The sequence below is a fragment of the Halichondria panicea genome, chromosome 9 (assembly GCF_963675165.1).
Source record: "Halichondria panicea chromosome 9, odHalPani1.1, whole genome shotgun sequence".
Classification (NCBI taxonomy): domain Eukaryota; kingdom Metazoa; phylum Porifera; class Demospongiae; order Suberitida; family Halichondriidae; genus Halichondria; species Halichondria panicea.
In genome coordinates this window covers 4381436-4394633 of record NC_087385.1, presented here as the reverse complement: position 1 = coordinate 4394633, position 13198 = coordinate 4381436, and the positions used below count along the sequence as shown (strand labels likewise).

General features: G+C 44.2%; 7 protein-coding genes across 8 annotated transcripts; 5 read left to right on the top strand and 2 right to left on the bottom strand.

Moving 5' to 3' along the window:
* Positions 1-12: 12 nt before the first annotated feature.
* Positions 13-819, top strand: LOC135341285 (GTP:AMP phosphotransferase AK3, mitochondrial-like). Its single transcript, XM_064537801.1, has one exon. It carries the CDS (start codon positions 77-79, stop codon positions 767-769), a length of 693 nt encoding a protein of 230 aa, XP_064393871.1. The 5' UTR covers positions 13-76; the 3' UTR covers positions 770-819.
* LOC135341286 (thymidylate kinase-like) lies at positions 793-1848 on the top strand. The gene is made up of 3 exons (XM_064537802.1): positions 793-1029; positions 1096-1295; positions 1471-1848. The coding sequence occupies exons 1-3, from the start codon at positions 891-893 to the stop codon at positions 1795-1797; spliced, it is 666 nt and encodes a 221-aa protein (XP_064393872.1). The 5' UTR covers positions 793-890; the 3' UTR covers positions 1798-1848.
* LOC135341289 (uncharacterized) lies at positions 1792-2687 on the bottom strand. 2 transcript variants are annotated; one of them, XM_064537806.1, is made up of 3 exons: positions 2463-2687; positions 2121-2408; positions 1792-2070 (listed from the first exon to the last, which is right to left on the bottom strand). In XM_064537806.1, the coding sequence occupies exons 1-3, from the start codon at positions 2596-2598 to the stop codon at positions 1898-1900; spliced, it is 597 nt and encodes a 198-aa protein (XP_064393876.1). In that variant the 5' UTR covers positions 2599-2687; the 3' UTR covers positions 1792-1897. The 2 variants fall into 2 exon arrangements, with proteins under 2 accessions (XP_064393876.1, XP_064393877.1); XM_064537807.1 differs by having other exon boundaries at positions 1854-2057.
* Positions 2688-2713: 26 nt separating this feature from the next.
* On the top strand, positions 2714-4019 carry LOC135341288 (emopamil-binding protein-like). The gene is made up of 5 exons (XM_064537805.1): positions 2714-2884; positions 3281-3350; positions 3403-3541; positions 3595-3638; positions 3685-4019. Exons 1-5 carry the CDS (start codon positions 2714-2716, stop codon positions 3873-3875), a joined length of 615 nt encoding a protein of 204 aa, XP_064393875.1. The 3' UTR covers positions 3876-4019.
* Positions 4020-4037: 18 nt separating this feature from the next.
* LOC135341287 (programmed cell death protein 10-A-like) lies at positions 4038-5587 on the top strand. Its single transcript, XM_064537803.1, has 6 exons — positions 4038-4181; positions 4422-4481; positions 4559-4733; positions 4976-5139; positions 5222-5304; positions 5367-5587. Exons 1-6 carry the CDS (start codon positions 4122-4124, stop codon positions 5449-5451), a joined length of 627 nt encoding a protein of 208 aa, XP_064393873.1. The 5' UTR covers positions 4038-4121; the 3' UTR covers positions 5452-5587.
* Positions 5588-10397, top strand: LOC135341267 (ras GTPase-activating protein 3-like). Its single transcript, XM_064537778.1, has 21 exons — positions 5588-5752; positions 5810-5927; positions 6015-6216; positions 6272-6360; positions 6415-6583; positions 6636-6673; positions 6740-6998; positions 7120-7218; positions 7266-7315; positions 7443-7557; positions 7727-7925; positions 8073-8182; positions 8316-8390; positions 8456-8607; positions 8886-9072; positions 9146-9216; positions 9276-9359; positions 9486-9536; positions 9590-9696; positions 9840-9996; positions 10188-10397. The coding sequence occupies exons 1-21, from the start codon at positions 5680-5682 to the stop codon at positions 10240-10242; spliced, it is 2460 nt and encodes an 819-aa protein (XP_064393848.1). The 5' UTR covers positions 5588-5679; the 3' UTR covers positions 10243-10397.
* On the bottom strand, positions 10357-13182 carry LOC135341273 (uncharacterized). The gene is made up of 12 exons (XM_064537785.1): positions 13044-13182; positions 12932-12991; positions 12528-12875; positions 12300-12458; positions 12097-12211; positions 11859-12039; positions 11592-11805; positions 11357-11459; positions 11176-11308; positions 10955-11092; positions 10765-10846; positions 10357-10707 (listed from the first exon to the last, which is right to left on the bottom strand). Exons 1-12 carry the CDS (start codon positions 13162-13164, stop codon positions 10427-10429), a joined length of 1935 nt encoding a protein of 644 aa, XP_064393855.1. The 5' UTR covers positions 13165-13182; the 3' UTR covers positions 10357-10426.
* Positions 13183-13198: the final 16 nt, after the last annotated feature.

The following is a 13198-nucleotide window of genomic DNA, read 5'->3' as shown; positions in this document are numbered from 1 at the left end:
GTATTAGTGGAAACGAGCCACACCTCCGTTTGTCCGGTGCTCAACTCATTTCATGTTCTCCATTGTAAAATAGACAATGTGCAGTCGTGCTAGGCTGATGGCTAGATGTCTTTCCTCACCTGCTGGTAAGCTGACAGCTGTGATAATGGGCCCACCTGGAGCTGGAAAGGGTACAATCTCAAAAAGAATAGTCAACAAATTCTACCTAGCACACCTTTCCAGTGGCGATATGCTAAGAAATCACATATCAAGGCAAACTGATGTGGGCCTGGAAGCTAAGAACTATCTCGATCAAGGAAAACTTGTGCCTGATCAAGTGATGCTTAATCTGATCCTCACAGAGCTTAAGCAAGCGGAGACTGGCTGGTTGCTGGATGGCTTCCCAAGAACACTTGGTCAAGCCAAGGCCTTGGTAGCAGAGACCTCTATAAGCACTGTAATCAATCTCAATGTCCCTTTCCAGACTATCATTGATAGAGTGAAAGGCCGTTGGGTTCACGTGGCCAGTGGTCGTGTCTACAATGACAATTACAACGCACCAAAAGTCCATGAAAAGGATGACATTACTGGGGAGGCACTGGTTCAAAGAGCTGATGATCGTCCTGACACTGTCCTGGAAAGACTCAAACTGTATGAGAACCAAACAAAACCAGTGATCGATTTTTTCGAGGAGAAAGGACTTGTCAAGACATTCAGTGGGACAGAGTCGGATGTTCTATGGCCCCAAGTCAAACAGTACATAGAGAAGGACTGTATCACCTTAGCCTAACATTGTGTTTATGTGTTAATTTGTTGGGTGGAAATGTGTTTTGTAGTGTGGTAGTACAGTACTATCAACTTTGTTATCACATCAAAATCTTCCCACCCACTCTCAGTAGACTCTTTTCAGCATGTCTGCTCTGGTCAAGTCTCGAGGTGCTTTCATTGTGCTTGAAGGCTGTGACAGAGTAGGTAAGTCCACTCAAGTACTACGGTTGCTGGAAGCACTCACAGAGGCCGGAGTTCCCAACAAAGTGCTCAAATTCCCTGGTAAGTACGTGCATGTACTGTACTGATACCCAGCTGTGAAATAAACTTAATTGTTTCCATCTCCAGATCGTACTACTTCAATAGGAAAACATATAGATGCCTACCTACGTCGCAAATTAGAGCTGCCTGACAAGGCAGTGCATCTGCTGTTTGCTGCAAACCGTTGGGAGGTGGAGGGTGAAATGAAGAGTGATCTTCTCTCTGGTCAAACCTTGGTCGTCGATCGCTATGCCTATTCTGGTGTTGCTTACACTGCTGCTAAGAAGGTGAGCATGAAATTTGCCTTGTTCACTCTATAGGTAGATCCTCGTTAGGGTTGCATGTACAAAGAAGTGTAGTGGAGCAAAACTGCATTGGGGGGAGGGGTAGGTGGAAAGTTTTATCTTAGGTTTCCTGTTCTTATGTAGTACATCATGCCATGTTATCAACTGTATATTTTAGGTGGCTCCTTTATGGTGGTGCAAAGCTCCTGATATTGGTATCCCAGCCCCTGATGTGGTCTTCTATCTAAAACTTCCAGCAAAAGTAGCCGAACAAAGAGATGTGTATGGTGATGAGCGTTACGAGCAAGTGGGATTCCAACAAGAGGTGGAGCAGCAGTTTGAAGCACTCAGGGGACCTCAGTGGATAGAGCTAGACGCCTCAAGAAATATTGAGAGCCTTCATAAGGATATTTTAGCCAAGGCTTTGGAGGTGATACGTGCTGTAGACAGACAACCTATTGGAGAATTATGGACAGATGATGCAGTAGTCCAGTCTTCATCATAATTGTTCATCATTCATTTGTTTGTTGGAATGGTATTATAATCTAATTATTCAGTGAGTGAAATAAAAACGAATGCACATAAATTATATACATAGGGGTGGATTATGAAAGAGTGAATTTCAAAAGATTTGATAGAAACCGACTGATCATATAGTCTGGAAAACAGCTACTTGTGTTCAGATCAAGAGTCCCTTTGTTGTTGACTGCAACGGACGACAGTGGCTTATATGTGTAGTCCCAAGTAGACTTATCCAGAGACAAACTGAATTTAAGGTCTACAAACAATAGAACACAATCAATTCATGAATTACCACACAAAACGTACCTTTCAAAATTCCATTGATGATTGCACAAGTATAGACAGTAATGTCTCCAGATATCTCTACCTGTATCACCCTCACACAAGCCATGCGACTCAGCAACTCAAGAGCTCCATCGACCCTCTCCTGCTCTCTCTGTTGTATCTCGACTATTTTGCTCTCTGATAACTTTCTCTCAGCTTTGCTACGAGCAACCTCCTCCTCTAGTTGAGCACAACACTCCTCCAGGCGCTGGTTAGCAACAAGGCTCTCTTGAAGCTGTTTCTTCAGTTCACTACTGTAAACCTCATAAACTGAACGGAATGGGGGAGGTACATGGTTTACATATTTTTTTAATTAATACCCACCTCTGGTGTTTTCGTCTGCTGCTCGTTGAACAGCCTCCACTCTGAGCTCAAAATCTTTCTGAATGTCTGCTACAAAGCACTCATAGTCACTATGCTCATCAGGGATACTTACTGCGGCTGGAGAAAGACCACTCATCGTTTATAGCTTCTTCACCAAAATTTTGAACACCAACTGCTGACTTGACAGGTTTCAAGTGGGTGGAGCTCGGTATAAAGCTAGACCTTTGTACCCTAAAATTAGAAGCTGCAAGATGGATTCAGTTCTGACACCATTTGCTATTGGTAGTATTGCTGCTGCTACTGTGGGCTTTGGAGGAGTGGCTGTCCTGTTCACCATGCTCTTCAGTAAGCCAGTAGTCTCCTCCGTAGACAAGCTAGTGGTCATCTGGTGTGTCTACGATGCCATTACACATTTCTTCTTGGTAAGAGAGTACCGTACTTATTCGATTTAAAGCGACACTAAAAAATAATTATGAAGCCAGAGGTCGTTTCCTTTGGAGGTTGAAAAATTATGTTGAAGTTCTGGTGTCGCATATTTAGAGGGTCGCATCTAATTGGAGGTTATTCTTCTGTCCTCGATTATAGGCCGCTTAAATTACATTGTTTCTTGCGGCCTGGAATCGAGGCTGTGGTTTGACCTCTATTTAGGACGCGACATAAAAAAATAATCGTGAACGCTGCAGTCGCTATTTTTAGAGGTTAGAAAATTGGAAAAGATCGAGGGTGTCGCATATTTGGAGGGTCGCTTTAAATCGAATTAGTACGGTAGTATACGGGTAGTCCATTCACCTGCTGACTTATTAATTTATCTTTTATAGGAAGGGTCATTCCTTTATTTTTCTCTGACTGGCACTGTGAACTCAGCACAGGGACTCGTTGCTCAGATATGTAAGCCTAGATCACCACGATATGTAAATAGTGTCACTCTTTGCTCTTGTAGGGCAGGAGTATGCTAAGGCTGACTTCCGTTGGGGAGTGTCAGATCCCAACATTGTCTCCCTTGAGATTCTCACTGTCTTTTTCAATGGGGCTCTCTGTCTTCTGCTAGTTTATGCCATATTCAATAACAAAGCCTACAGGTGTGCATTATGGTATTTAATTACATGTATTGCCTTTAAACTTTGCAATGCAGGCACTATGTGCAGGTGGTACTTCAAGTTTGTGAGCTATACGGAGGTACTTTATCCTCTCTGAGATTCTAAGATTATGATTTTGTGTGCAGGATGGATGACGTTTTGTCCTGAGTGGGTCACCGGTAGCCCTAACCTTGATACAACCAACTGGCTCTACCTCTGGGTCTATCTGGTGTTCTTTAATGGCATCTGGGTCGTGATACCACTACTGCTACTCTACCAATCATACTGTGCAATCGTTAGCCAAGCTGGAATGAATCGGAATAAAAAACTGAAATGATCATTTTTATGAGGTGCTTTAGCTTGTAGTTTTGTTGTAGTTTAGCTGATTACAAGACGCCCTCCACTGCTCTATGATATAGCTCCACCCACTTTATCTATTTATGGATTATTCCAGACTACTATGAAATATTAAAGGGGCGTGTCTGCTTCATGAGGTACGTGTGTTGGCAAAAAGCCAACTCAAAGTGTTTGTTTTTGGAACTTGGCAGTAAATTGAACAGCTAGAAGACAGCTAGGAATCTCCATGGATGATATTGTGGCCTCCCTTGCTCTGCACGCAGTGCTGGAGCCTGTGCTCAAAGAAGTAAGGACTAGATTCTGTATGAATCTTGATCTCTCAGCTTAAATAGTGCATGTCTTCATATCTATCTATTTTGCCTTTAAGGCTACAATGTGTGTGTCATTGATATGGTAGCATATTTGTGTTTTGGGAGTGGAGCTGGATTTCGCTACATTGGATACTCAATATTTATAATTATAGTCTAGCTATTTTGAGTAGACTATGTGGTGTTGTTAATTATTAAAACCATTTACTCCCTAACAGCTCGAGGCTGATGAAAAAAACATAGCAGCTGTCCACACTCTCAGGGCTGCCTTTAACAAGGTATATCAGCACTAACACTATGCGTACCTAGTATCCCACAATGGAAATGTCCTTATACCACCCCCACCACCCCTCAGGCTGAGCGAGCCCACCCAGGTCTGAGTGAGGAGTTCATCAGTGGTGTTCTAGATGCAGAGGGAGTTAGTCTCAATCTCCCAGAGGTCCTGCTCAGACTAGCCTGTCATGATGTCACCACCTACACCATCAGCTCTGAGGAAGACGAGTTTGTTGTGCTCAACTTCAGAGCTAAAGGTACGCACGCTAATGGTGTGTGTCAACTGATGATTGATGTGTTTATGTAAAAGCATCTGTTGACACTAGGTCACTAGTGGCTGTAGTTTGTCCAATTTAGGGAAAGAGCTATGTAAACAGAGGACACTAACGTTTAGTGGAAAGTAGTTAATTTGCATTTGGCTCAAAGCTACTAACTACAATTAATGTTTAATTGTCTCTAAATTTTATTGTTGGCTTTCTTGCTGTTCCACCCCATGCAGCACTCAAAGTCAAGCTGAGTCATATTCCTGACCAAATCAGAGACAGGTCAAAATTCTTACAGATTATTCGTGATGTGGCAAGCTCCATCAAGGATGTGCTGGATGCAGTCAATGAGGTATCTAAAAAGCATCAGGCAGACGTTCAAATGAAGGAATACAGAAAGGTTTGATAGTTATGTTGGAATGTAAAATTAATTTGTATTAATAATTATTGTGTATTAGTTCACCACTGTGTGTACAATACAGGTATTGGACAGTCGAAAGAGAGTGTTTGTGAAGAGCTCACGTAGTTTCAGTGATACTCTCAAGAGGTACTTCAAAGATGGCAGGTGAGTATTGAATTATTATCCCATGGTCTCCATAGTGACTCTGCTGTTTGCTGCGCCCACAGGTCAGAGCATGTGTTCCTTAGTGCTAACCGTCTCATCAACCACACCAACGTCCTACTCAGCACCTACAAGGCCCTCGGATACTAGTTACCATGGACACACTAAGAACACAGTGTAGTAGTATAATTCTTTATGCACTTTTGTAAGATACTCACTGTATTGTTTTTATGTCATGATGATTCTATACCGTAGTATTTCTTTTATAACGATATTGATTGACTGAGGGCGTTGCAGATTGAGCTAGAGATCTAGATTTTAATAGCCCCACCAAATTAATTAATCAACCTAACTAGTTGTACTTGTACTGTAGCTGTCATGTCTGAGATCAAGGCGAATGAATCTCCAGTCGAGAGTGGAAGGGTGGAGGAGGTCATCTCAATGAGAGTTCGTAAGTATTTCGCATGCTGGTACATGTAAATGTGTCTATTGCTTGCTCTGTGTATAGTTGAGGCCAAGAACCTTTCAACCTCCAATGACCTGAGGTCCAGCAGGGACACCTATGTGTGTGTGGGCCTAGACCAAGAAGAGATATTCAGAACAGCAGTGGTAGAGAAAAGTCTAACGTGAGATCTATGCATCTCATGTATTAAAAGTATTTTGTAGTCTGAGTGTATATGGTTTCTCGTTCATGCATATCAAAACACATGCAGTCCATTCTACGGTGAGGAGTACAAGTTCACTGTCCCTCGCTCATTCCGTCACCTGTCCTTCTACGTCTGGGAGAGTTGCAGTCTGTCTCGAGACACAATGCTGGGAAAGGTTGCCATCAGCTGTGAGGAGCTCAAAAATGACCCTGTGAGGGAGGATCGCTGGTACCCCATCAAGCCTATAGGTCCTGACTCTGAAGTACAGGTGAGAGGATACTTTGCGTGTTAGTGCATGGCTAATGGATGGTGTGTCTCCTCAGGGTTGCGTGCAAGTGTCACTGAATGTTTCTGAGAAGTTAATGCTGAATCGTAGTGGTGTCGGACATACTCAGTTTGTCCTATCAGTTCGGTGAGTTACATGCCTGGCTGGGTTTATCTGATATTTTGGCATTCTGTCCCATAGGGTACTTGAAGGATGTGGTCTCAGTGTGTGGGGTACAAGTGGACTGTCCGACCCCTACTGTCAGGTGTTGCTGTTAGGTAACGGACCAGGGATACAATCAGAGCTGAAGCGTGGCCAAGTTCACAAGAGAACCGTCAATCCAAAGTTTCAAGACAATTTCGACTTCCCTGTGAGTTCAGGCAAAAAAATGTGAGCTTATCGATAATAATAAAATTCTATAGATCAATAGTGTCAAGGATCTACGCAACATCATTGTCAGGTAGGTTGTAGTCATAATTAACAGTGTGTAGCTGAATGATCTTCCCCCCCCCCCTTCTCCTCACAGAGCATCAATATGGCATCAGTCGCTGCTCTCTGAGGATGTATTCATGGGCCAGGTTAACCTGCTGATTGGATCTCTCGAGCCGGGCAAGGCTCACACCAGCTGGTACACCCTCCTCCCACGCCCCAACGTCTCTGGAAGAATCCCACAACCAAGTATTGGGACCATGAGGATCAAAGTAAACTATGCACTAGACTACGTTCATCCTCGCTCCTCCTATGAGCCACTCATCTCCCTACTGGCACGCAGCTTTGAGAACGGGGTGAGTTCACCCTGTTGTGTGTGTCTGTATTTAACTCACTCCTGTTAGCACTCACATACTCTTGATAGATACCTCCATAAAACACCCAGGCAGCGGCTTATTAATATAATAATATGTACAGGAGTTCAGCAATAGTGCAATGTGGCTGCTAAATGAATGTTCTAAAGACCGACCTTCCATGGGACGATCACTGGTCAAGACATTCCTGTCCCTTAATAAGGTAAGAGAAGCAGTCTAGAATTATTTCACTATTTTCTCTCTCTTTAGCTTGAAGAGATGATGCGTTATCTGATAGAACTCGAAGTGAATGGCACGCTGTAAGTTGGTCCATTTACACACTGCAAACAACTGTTGTTGGGAAAATGTTTATTGTGTCTAAATTTTGACAATTTTGACCTCATTTCTCATGTTGTGTTTATCCCTCCACCACACCTCACACAACAGAGACCCAAACACTCTATTCCGAGGCAACTCACTAGTATCAAAGGTCATTGATGAGTTCATGAAGGTCAATGGACACGACTATCTCAAGAAGACACTCACCCCCTGCATAGACGAGGTGAGATATGACGTCATCGTTAATTCAGCAGATTGGTCTGGAGGTAATCTTGTACATTAGTGGCCCCTCAGAATACTACTACAGTGTAATTGTGACATTCAAAACTTTGATTTATGTGCTCATGCAAGTTCTCAGAAGATCCATAATCACTCCCCTATTTATCGTGCAGATCTACGAGGCGCGGAAAAACTGTGAGATTGACCAAGCCAGGCTGAATGATGGAGACAATGTTGACGTCAATATGGCTAACCTTATGTTCTTTGTGGTCAAGATCATATCAGCCATCACTGCCTCGGCTCGCTCCTGTCCACGGATCATGTGCTCTGTGTTCGCCATGCTGCGAGAGGCAGCTATAAGAAAGTTCCCAGGTATATGCATATCATCTGTATGCCAAGTATAGTTACTCATTAAAAATACATATTTGGTCAGAGGTATTTGAAACCAGTCTCTGAGAAAATGCAATCCTACACTTTGTTTGCATGTTTAATTGTCTGTATTGTTTCCTTAACAACCAGATAGTCAAGAGACAGTACAGTACTCAGCAGTGAGTGGGTTTGTGTTCCTACGGTTCTTTGCACCGGCCATCCTCAGCCCAAAGCTTTTTCACCTCAGACAAGAGTACCCTGTGAGTGGGCGTGTGTGTATATGGGGGGGGCGGGTGTCATTAATTATTTCTATGTGTATTGCAACTTCACTGCTCTTCTATTAACCTTATATGGCAATATTATGTGTAAAGAAGAATTTCTCCTTTACTCTAGAGTCCAGTGGTGGCTCGAACTCTGACCCTTATCTCAAAGAGTGTGCAAAGCCTTGTCAACATAGGTGGACCAAAGGTACACACCCACCAGTTTCCACCCTTACACTGTCACATGATCTCTCTACCTCCCCCCTCCTCTAGTCGGCAAGTCTGAAGCACAAGGAGCTGCACATGAGCAAACTGAACATGGAGCTCCAGGACCAGACACAGAATGTGATGGCCTACCTCACGGCCATCTCTGACCCCCAGGGGGGGTCGGAATGCTCTCAGGAGGACACCGTATTCACGGAGGGGTAAGCTGCATTGTAAACATTGTGTATTGATTGGAAGGATAGGCACCCCTACGCTCAATAACCAGAGCATATCAAGCTGACATAATATAATTATATGACTCTGTCCTTGATGATTTTCTGAAATGGGCCTATTTTGTTAGTAACTTGAGCTAGGATAGTGCATTTTCAATTAAATGATATGTGTTTTGTAGTCCTTTGAAAGGCCATATCATGAAGTTTTACATTCCTGACTAGATCTACATACTAAAGAATTGAGCTAAGTAAAATGTTTTGTGTAGGTACCTGGTGAAGAGGTCACAAGGTCGTAAGAAGGGCCCTAAGAACTTCAGGAGACGATTCTTTTCTTTAACAAACGCTGGTCTGAGCTACCACAAGGGCAAGGGGGAAGCCCCTCTGTGCAGCATCCCACCAGATGAGCTCCTCGCTGTCGAGAGAGTAGACGATGATGTCTTCTCAATGAAATTTGTGAGTGGACCAGTCTGAAGCTTTAAGTCCATTATCCCCCAACCCCCCCCCCCCCTCATACACGCACACACAGATGATGCAGGTTGTTCAGCCCACTAGGATCCTATACATGCAGGCCAGCAACAGTGTGGAGCAGCTCGAATGGTGCGTACCAGTTCATAATTATTATTGTGATATCCCGTTGACATCATTATATGTACTAGGTTGCGTGCTTTAGCAAAAGTCTGCTCTAGTTCACCCATGGATTTCTACCACAGTGGAGCCTTTATCGGGGGAGACTGGACCTGGTCAGTATTGTAACCTTACAGCTGCTGAATGTAGTTATGGCATTCTTTCTGGCAATACACCAGCCCCCACCCTTCTAATGTGTTGTGTGTTCGTTGTACATAATTATTATTATTATTATTATGCAGCTGTGGCAGTCCTTCGGAGGACACTACCGGAGGATGCAAACCACTCTCATTGTAAGTTGCTGACCTCCCCTATAGTAATGTGACTACCCTACTACCCCCCACAGAGCTGTCCGGATGTTGGGCTGTAGAGAGGACATCGACCTTCAGAAAGAGCTTCACAATATCTACAAGATGTTTCTGGCTGGTCAAGACTATCTTATGAAAATGAAAGGTAGCTACTGTACTTTATTTCTAATAGCTATTCTTGCTGTTGAAATTTATTATCACCTCCCCTGAGTTTACTCTAGCAGCTATTCTTGAATGCGTTATCACCCTTGAGTTTATGTGCTGCCAACAATCTCCCCCCCCCCCCAGACGAGGCCACAGTGGCTGCTCGTGAGGATGGGGAGGGTGCCGGAGCGGACCTGCCCCCACGACTAAGGACACTTTGTGAGCTGATGGTGTTTATCAAGAACCTGGAGATCACCTCCACCTCCCTCCTCCAGAGCACGGCACCACGACTGGGGACCAGGTGCACACACACTATTGTAGCCATGCACTCTATTTCTACCTCCCCATGATTTTAGCCATGATAGCCAGATAGAAGACGAGATAGCCACGATTTTATCCTTTTATATAGCCGTCATTTTAGCCTATCTACATTGTGTGTGACTGACTGTACACGTTTGTCAGTGGCTATTACCGGTTCTTCTTTCCCTGCAGGGAAGCACCCTACTGCTGCTCAAGTAGTGAGGCAGTCATCATTAGAGTGAACTAAATCTCATTTTTCATTGTTGCTTTTTTATCTCTCCTATTAATTCTTGTGTGTTTTATCAAATTAGTGTTTTTTGAAGATACTTTCCATTCTATTTATTTCTGTATATAAAGTCAATTGTTCTTCAAGCAAATTAATCATGTGACACATGACTATAATTATAACACAGTAATAGACACAAATGCTATCAGTCTGTCCACCCATGCAAGAGAGTACTGTCTATATCATCAGCTTCATGTGGTGGGGGTATCACTTTCCTCAGTTCTTCCATAGCAGAAGCCACGGAGTCGGCATGGCGGCTTTTCTCGGTCTTGACAAGGTCGATCAGTCCTCCACAGAAGGTGCAGTGAGCAGGTGTAGTGGCTCGGGTACTCATGTGATGAGAGGGGTCAATCCGACAGCCAAGTGTGAACATGAAGTGACAGCGGACACACAGTCGAGTGGGAGGAGTCTCGGGGGACACAATGTCTGCATGTGCGGCAGTAAACGGTTAATTAAGAGAGATGCTATTTAGGCGTTACTTACAATCCATGACACAGTTGCTGGCGGATGATCTCATAAATGGCCTTCCTCCAGTCGGGAGTATTTCATGGTACTCAGCAAGCTCCTGCACAGTAAATTGACGCAACTGATTGCTAATTGATACAGATTGTCAACAAACTTTTGCCACCATCAGTGGAATTTCCACCTGAAGACTACCACCATTTAACCATACCTTTTCTTGGGTGAAGGCTTCCTCCAACCAGAGATTGTAGCCATGACAACTCGAAGCACTTAAAATGTACTCAGCAGAGGAAGTGGGTGTGTCCTCATATGTCCAACTCTGATGAAACACATCTCCTAGATCTGTCGCCTGTATGATATGGTGGGGGATAAGGATGATTGGGTGTAATTAATTAAATATGATGAATTGTTGTTTTAGAAGGCCGTACTTACAATGATAGAAGCATAAGTGGAATCAGCAAACCAGAGAGCGGCTCCTATGATTGGTCGGGTGAGACGATAGGTCACGTGACATAGTCGTCCCTCACACGGGAGCCCGGCGGCCATCAGTCGATTATGCATCACCCTACAAAGATAAGTAGTTAACGTTTAAAATTAAGTAAGACGTGCATACTTGAAGTTCATGACCAGGTGTGGACGAGTGGTGGTCCTCAGGGGTGGTGACTTGGACACACCCACCACCGTACATTCCATCCAACTGACCAGCATCAGAAGAGCTACAGGGAAGATGCAACTATCATCAACTATGATCATTATACTATCAACAGACTCTCAGGTTTGCTCAATAATCACCATGCAGACTGTGTACTGTAAAAGCCAGGGTTGAGGCTGAGAGTGAGGCTACTCACTCTCTTCATGGCTGCTGGTGAAGGTGATGAAGAATGGTGGTCGTGTGATCTCGAGTAACACAGAGAGCACTAGTCGACCTGGCTCCCTCAGATCAATGGCAAGGAGATGGTTCCGAGTGCACATAAACACACTGAACAGGTGAGCCGGGTCATGTGACATGCACGTGATCCGCTGCTTAGCTTCATAAAGGATACATGTGGAGACAGGAAAGGTCTGAAAAAATAATGGAAAAGTAATATGAAAATTGTATGAACTGTTTCATTCACCCTCCAGTCTATTTTGTGCACTGTGCTGTCAACGGCAATAATCACAGAGCGTGGGTGGGGGCCAAAGCACAGAGCCTGCGGGTGAAGTGGAGTCGTTATCTGGGTGATGTTTGACACTGGAGAAATGAGACAGAGTCCTCCTGGTTCAGTGAATACTACAAACTCTTCCGGCACATATGGACTGTGGGAATATGGGACACAAGTGATAAAGAGCTGCATAACACATGACAACACACACCTAAAAGCTGATAGTGTGATGAGGTGCTGCGTTTGATGGACCTTCACTGCCTCCAGCCCTCCTTCACTGACCAGCAGGACACAAACGTAGTAGTCACATCTTACACCTACATAACCTGCACACACAAAGACAAGTACAATTTTGTGTATCAACTTTGTGTATCAACTAATTTTGGAAAAAAGAATTGAACAGAAGGTGTTCACCTATTTTATTTATCTTAGCCGTCTGTATATGACGTATTTGTGCAGGCATGCTCAGGGCTTGCAGTGGGGTGAAGGGGAGTGGGGAGTGGCATCGCGACCAACTTAAGAATGAGTCTGACTCTTGGAAGATTGTAGACACAAATGAAAGACGAGCCACACCTACAAAACAGTATCACAATGAATAGGCACACCTCACGCACGCACGCACGCACACACACACACACACACCTAAAGTCTTCTGGTCAGGTCCACATGCCCACAACAACAGGTCATCTAGCTGGGCCACAATAGAACAGCAAGAGGGGTGGTCTGAAGGCTTAGCCGAGTCAGAAGCTGTAGGGTACGATGCACTTCGGGTACGAGCTTTGGAGAACTCGATTTTATATTTTGAATAGTTTGGATTCTTTGAGATTGTTGGTCGAGTAGGTGGTAGCAATTCTGTTGCAACGGAGATAGGTAAATGAACGTCAGTGTGGTTGGAGTAAAAGTAGAGGAGTTGGTGATAGATGTTGAACTTGCGTCCAGGAGGTAGCACTTCATCAGGCTGCTCGAACCTAGTCAGGTCATACGGAGTTCCTGTGGGTAGGTGGGGCCGGGTGTTGATGTGAGAGCATGTATGGTATGCACTGTACTTGTATTGGGAGGGGTGAGAGGCAACGGGTAGGAGATAAAATGAGCAAAGCGACTGCGACCTGCAAAAAGACGCAACAGGTCAGTCAGTGGCTTTTATTAGAATGAGCTCACCATCTTGCTTGAACACTAGCTTGTCTTCTTTCTCTATTAGCCCAAGCAGCCTGCCATAGTAGACATCAGAGAACTGTTGACAACCTCCTGCTCCCCTTACTGTCACGTTGGGGAACTGCATTCATTGACTGTTCCTGCTACTTGTACTGACGGTA